This window comes from Petromyzon marinus, chromosome 41 (assembly GCF_048934315.1).
Source record: "Petromyzon marinus isolate PM22_M1 ecotype Great Lakes invasive population chromosome 41, UKy_Petmar_22M1.pri1.0, whole genome shotgun sequence".
Classification (NCBI taxonomy): Eukaryota; Metazoa; Chordata; class Hyperoartia; order Petromyzontiformes; family Petromyzontidae; genus Petromyzon; species Petromyzon marinus.
The window spans coordinates 1279527-1285763 of record NC_133707.1 but is presented as its reverse complement, the minus strand read 5'-3'; the positions used below and the strand labels follow the sequence as shown (position 1 = coordinate 1285763).

The following is a 6237-nucleotide window of genomic DNA, read 5'->3' as shown; positions in this document are numbered from 1 at the left end:
CCCCTAGTCTTTTGGCAGAGAGAGCCCTTTGTGGACAACTTCCGCAATAGACCTCATGACCCATGCAACATTTCACGATGTGGGATTCACCCTTTCTCAGAGCACCAGGCTACAAAGGCCTGAATCTTAATGATGGAAGCACTGAAAAGAGGTCTCGCCTTTCTTGTTGTTCTTGCAGTACTTTAATAAGCAGTGCTGAACACATATAGGCATGAATACATGCTTTATTGTTTCCTTAACATGTGGGAAAATGTGTTTAATCATTTACCAATTTTAAACAGTTGTAATTTGTAAATGTGCTTTGTAAAATTGTTACATTAAAATCAGTTCAGTATGCCATGCCATTTCACCTGTACATAAAACCAACTCTTCTGACCGTTCAAGACACATTAAGTTTCATAAAATATCGAAACAGATACGAGATTTGTCCTTTCTCTGAAGCAGAATTGCCTTGGTAATAACAAACGTTTACCATTCGTGGTCTGCGAATTATTAAATATGTGGTATGTTAAATGTACTGTTACATAGCTCGAGTGAAGTTAGACTTTTCTGTCTGTGGTGGCAAGTTTCCTCAACAAAAAACATTCAAACAACCATTTACGAATCAAATATAATTTTCCTCATCATTGTGATTATGAAAATACATCATATTATTGAGACAATTCGTATGTAATCGTTCCGAGCACGAAATGTGTTTTATAAGGGCAGGTCGGGGTACAGTAGGAAACCTGAAAAGGTGCCGTCAGTGCCAGAATCTGTGTAAACCTTTGTGTGAGAACTTTCTGTTTGTAGCCACACTTCATCACCCTTTGTCAAACGCAAGAATGAAGCGCCTGATAAGCTGTAATAGGCCATGACGGAGGAATATCTAAACTGAACTGCGTGTCCATTGTGTCTCAGGGAAACCCGGGTGCTGCCACTGCTACCGGTGAGATGGTAGTCAAAGTAATAGACGCCCGGGAAATGGCAAGTGAACTTGCCGGTGAACGTGTTGTAATGATTCTGCTCATTGTACGTGACCTTGCCGAATGTTATAGGGGAGCCGCTGCGAGGGTTAGATCCAGACAGACCCACGGTGAATGCGGATCTGGGGATGGCAGCCGGGACTTCTCCTTTGTCTCCCTTTTCACCCTGAAGTCCACGATCCCCTTTCTCTCCAGCGGGGCCCATCGGTCCAGATTTTCCAGGCAACCCTGCGAAGGGATTACAAAAAGTTTCTGCACCTTTAAAAATTGTAACGCAAGTGTCTCCGGTTGCTGTGATTCATCGTGTAACCGTGCTTGTGTCTAGCAGGCGTACGTCAGTGGACAATAACGTAGGCCCATAAATGATTTTGTAAATCCTGCATTAAACACGCTAAGCCCTACACATTGCACCTTGGTTATTTACCTAATTATTTTTGATGGCGATATAAAAAAAAAATTGTAAAAAAATATCCAATAAAATTAACATTCACAAACCCTGGAATCAGTCCCGACATATACATATGAATGATGCTTAGAAAGATAAGTCATCAGAGCTGAGCCTTTGTCAATAGTGTAAGCAATGATCCCGTGTGCTTAACACAATCGACGCTCTGTATTATAGTGCCGCCACAAAAGTTTACACCTGAAGCACTTTGTAACGCCTGGCTATGGTGGGGGTGCGGTGACAGTTCAAGGTTTCTTTTTTTACCGGCCTCTCCTGCGCTCCCTTTGTCCCCTTTCACGCCATCATCTCCCTGGTCTCCTTTATCGCCGTTCTTGCCAGGCTGGCCGTCATGCCCGTCCCGTCCATCTCGCCCAAGAGGACCGATCGGGCCCGGGTTTCCCGGGATCCCGTGATTCCCCGGGATCCCCGGCATGCCTGTGTAGCACCTTCCCCCATCCTGCTCGGCACTACGGTCGCTATCTGCGGCGGCGGCCGTCAGTGGCATCAACAGTTGCTGCTGAAGCAGCAGTAGCAGCAGTAGCAGTGGGTGGCTGGATCTCGGACAGAGGGCCATCCTCTGTTGCAGGTGGAAGTCATGAAGCCCGGGAATAATTTGAGCAAATGGAAAGGGGGGTGAGTGGGGGGGGCATTGGTCAGTATCACTTTTCCAAGAGATTATCCACCTCCCATGTTGTGTACCCCCTACAGTATGTAACCCACAATCCCATTGCTCTACCGATGATAAAATAATGTAATGCCGAAAAACTAAACTGCCGTTGAAATGAGAAAACAATGAAAAAAAAGTCACCGTCTTCTCTTGAAATGAATATACTGTCGTTGAAGTTTTCGTTATTGCTCAAGTGATTCCTCAAAAGCAGTTCCACGTGTGAACATTTAAAAAGGTGAATAAAATTATCTTTACAACATTGCAAATTACCCAAATGAAGATACAAAGTCATGCATGTCTATCACTGTAAGATACATTGTTAAATTTCGGCGAGCACATTATTTGTCAGAAATGCAAGAAAATTCATCTCGCTGCAGTTTAAGCCAGCGGTTGAGCGATTGTGAAAAGCATGAGACTATTTCCCTACTGCTCGTCCCGCGAAGTGAACCCGACTTACCTTCTTAGATCTGCAAACGGAAGCTGATACAATAACCATCAATGTTCAAGGCGAACAGTTAGTCGGTGTTGACGGTGGCTTTGGTTTTATAGCTGGACCAGGAGGCGCGGTGGAGTGGCAGGAAAAGGTGCAGCTCAGGAATGTGGAAGTTTAAGCAAATTTGGGGCGAGGTATCGAAAGTGGTTTCTCAAGGGGAGGGACTGGGATTGGATTCTCGGATGAACCGACTCTGGCACGGCTCGTGTGCTGTGGAGAAGTTACGGTATCATCAGAATATTTATTTATGCTGAAGGAATCCGATGAGCTATGAAGCTCTACTTTACAAATGCCCAGTCGGGGCAGGTAAGAACGTTACAACAATACAAAAAAACACGATAGGAGTGCAAAGTACAAGAAGGTACACAAATCGTCCAAACACAAACAAATAAAATTAAACCATCCCCATCCTACCAGGCAAAGCCTACTGAGGTATTCACTTATTTTTCAGAAGCGACCTGGCCACAAATGATAGCTCAATAAAGTAGCCCATTATTTGGACGTTTATAGCACCAAAATAATAATAATAAACATTGACTGAAGCCGAGGACCATAATGGGTTATTTGTTTATTAAAGTTGTTTTCAATTGAAACAAGCAGCACTTTGCACGATGCTCTCTATATTTGAATATCCCTTTTTACGCATCTTGTAATGTGCATTGTTTGTTATAGTCAATATCATCATTGCCCTGTTCATATATATATGAAGAGGAGACTTGAGATGGTTAATCCTTCTGGGGCCAATCCGTTCAGTGTCCTCCACTCAAAGAGCGGATTTCGTGTCGTACACAGCAGCGCTCCCGTGACCCTTAACCCGTGGTTGCGTGGTGTTTGTGTGTGAGGATGTCCCGAACATCCTCTACATATATAGAGGATTAAATTACCAATATGATTTGTGATTAGTTTATTTTGGGTTAGATCGTGCGGTTACCGTACTGCAGTTATAATTTAAACTTGCCATTGAGCCGAGTTAAAACAAATGGGCATTATACCTAAATGATCTAACCCAAAACTAATAATCATCAACATTGTCATGCGGGGCGGCCTCTGAGCAAAACTTTATCCCCTTTCTCCTTCCTGCTAATCAAGTACCAGCCCGAATTTTAGACTTTCTACACTGCGAGGTTGAGCCATGGGTTGCGCTGGTGACAGCTGACGATCGACCACTCGGGAAGGCAGAAAATTCAGAGAGTGTAGCTTTTATTTTGACCTAAGCTCCAATTCACAAACCAACGAGCAGCAGCACTGGTGGCATTACGCCTCGTGATGTTTGCTCACTCGGCCTACCAAGATGACTCAGGTCAATGGCTTTCCCCACCCGGTGCGAGGGGTCAACATGGACTTTAGGGGCAAGAAGAGAGATGAAGGAAAATGATTGGCTCTGAGACCAATATCTACTTTCATTGAGGGTCGTGGTATCCCTATGATTTAATGGCAACTTCCTCTTCTTTAGCTATCTGTTCATTGGTGGATCTTTCAATTAAACTTCATCGTGTATGGTTTAGAGCTTTGTTTGATTAGTCGCTTTCGTGACTGCAGGAATTACTCTTTGGTTTTTTCGGTAAAGTCACGTAGAAATAATAAAAATAAAATTATATAATAGCATACGACGTTTCGATCGCAACACAAGCAATCATCATCAGGCAGAGGAAACACATAACCGCAGATATATATACAGACCTTAAGTAGGGGGAATTAACACATATATACCAGGGGACACAGAGAGACGGAACATCACACTAAATCAAACAGGGTTTAGCAAAATTTGGAAACTATATAAAGCAACACAAACGGTCGGTTAAAACACAATTAACGCATGGTTTGGTTGAATACGCTGTTTCAAAGATTGTTAAATTGTAAGTTAAGTGTGAAATTTAAGATAGTGATAGAATACTTACCGTAGAAAGACCTTTGGGGGGGAGACACGCGCACAGTTAAGCAGTAAAGTAAATCTGTCCCGAGGCTTTAAGAAGGCGAGCGATGTAGGAGGGCCAAGGTCCACAGACAATGGGACACAAATGTGCATGATGTAAGTTATCAGGCACACAGTTGTCAGGCACCCAATGCACAGCAGCGCACACCTAGAGGTCCCCAGGCACACAACCATAGGCAGAGGCAACACAGCGACACAAATCCAAAATGCGCAACTTTAAATAAATATAGACAACACGTTCTACTTAATTAAATAGACTTGTTAATAAATGTTTTCTCCTACAACATCAGAGTGCAGCGCCACATTAAATACGCGCTACAATGACAATAGTTTAAAGCGATTTGAAGCATGTTTTTTTTTGGGGGGGGGGGGGGTGGGAGCAGAGCTTTGTGACGTCATATTTAAGGGGGGCTCTGACTTTTTGTGACGTCGTGTGACGACGGGGGGGGGGTCAAAAGTCGTCCAAAATCGCGTGACGTCATTTATGGACGGCCCCCATACTGGGGCACCGAGTACACAAAGGCCACCGTTGATGCCCGTAGCATTGGTGCTGATGCTGCCCAGCCGGTGCTTGCCAGTTTGTGGACCAGGGTGACCCTCGTTTTGATCTTGGCGGCTACCTTTTTCAGGCGTTCGTGGGGAGAGGTAAGAGAGTGTGGGGAGGTGAAGTGTGGTTAGATGAAACGGGAGAAGTAGGAGAGTAATGGAGAATAGAGCGATGAGGAGTAGGAGAACACTGGGAGTAGAATGAGATGAGTGGGGATGGGTAGGAGACAAATGGTGAGTAGAGTGAGATTAGCGGGGAGAGGTAAGAGAGGCGTGGAGGGGGTCGAGTGAGGTGAGAGGGGAGGGGTTGGAATGTAGAGGGGACTCGAGTGAGGTGAGAGGGGTAGGAGAGTGATGGAGAGTGGTGAGATGAGAGGGGTAGGAGAGTGATGGAGAGGAGTGAGGTGTGAGGGGTAGGAGAGTGATGGAGAGTGGTGAGGTGAGAGGGGTAGGAGAGTGATGGAGAGGAGTGAGGTGTGAGGGGTAGGAGAGTGATGGAGAGTGGTGAGATGAGAGGGGTAGGAGAGTGATGAAGAGTGGTGAGGTGAGAGGGGTAGGAGAGTGATGGAGAGTGGTGAGATGAGAGGGGTAGGAGAGTGATGGAGGGGAGTGAGGTGAGAGGGGTAGGAGAGTGATGGAGGGGAGTGAGGTGAGAGGGATAGGAGAGTGATGGAGAGGAGTGAGGTGAGAGGGGTAGGAGAGTGATTGAGAGTGGTGAGATGAGAGGGGTAGGAGAGTGATGGAGGGGAGCAGTGGCGGGTCGTGATATTTCCATGAGGGGGAGCTGTGGTGAGTGCCTTCTGAAAAGAACTTGTTCTCATTAAGAAAAATCTCGTCATGTTATTGACCATCCCGTGAAAGTGATAGAACTGTTTATCTACCAACGGTGAGTTATTCATAAACAATACGAAACATAACAACAAAGCACTCAAATACTGTCCTCATGACCCTCAAGTCCACAGTACACACTTTGACACTTCCAAAATCCTAGAGCGTTGTTGGCTCTGTGACCTGCTACATATTTACACAGCGCCACTTCGCGCTGTGACACCGCCGTCTCATTACAGCCACGGGCGCCGTTTTCGCCGCCCTGAATGTGTCTCAAGCGGCGTGGCTACAACGCTGGAAGCTGCTCAACGCAGTCAGTGAAGGGAAATCTCTCACTGGGAATCTCTCACTGGGAATCTC

At 45.5% G+C, this 6237-nt stretch overlaps 1 protein-coding gene across 1 annotated transcript; it reads right to left on the bottom strand.

Annotated features, from left to right (window-relative positions):
- Positions 1-208: 208 nt before the first annotated feature.
- Positions 209-2308, bottom strand: LOC116950876 (uncharacterized). The gene is made up of 2 exons (XM_032969000.2): positions 1675-2308; positions 209-1193 (listed from the first exon to the last, which is right to left on the bottom strand). Exons 1-2 carry the CDS (start codon positions 1982-1984, stop codon positions 697-699), a joined length of 807 nt encoding a protein of 268 aa, XP_032824891.1. The 5' UTR covers positions 1985-2308; the 3' UTR covers positions 209-696.
- Between the last annotated feature and the right edge of the window lie 3929 nt (positions 2309-6237).

Excerpts from the sequence above, each read along its gene's own strand:
- LOC116950876 (XM_032969000.2), bottom strand. The coding sequence starts at position 1,984 with ATGGCCCTCTGTCCGAGATCCAGCCACCCACTGCTACTGCTGCTACTG. Across the intron at positions 1,194-1,674 it reads AGGGAGCGCAGGAGAGGCCG|GGTTGCCTGGAAAATCTGGA; the intron begins GTAAAAAAAGAA and ends ATCCCTTCGCAG.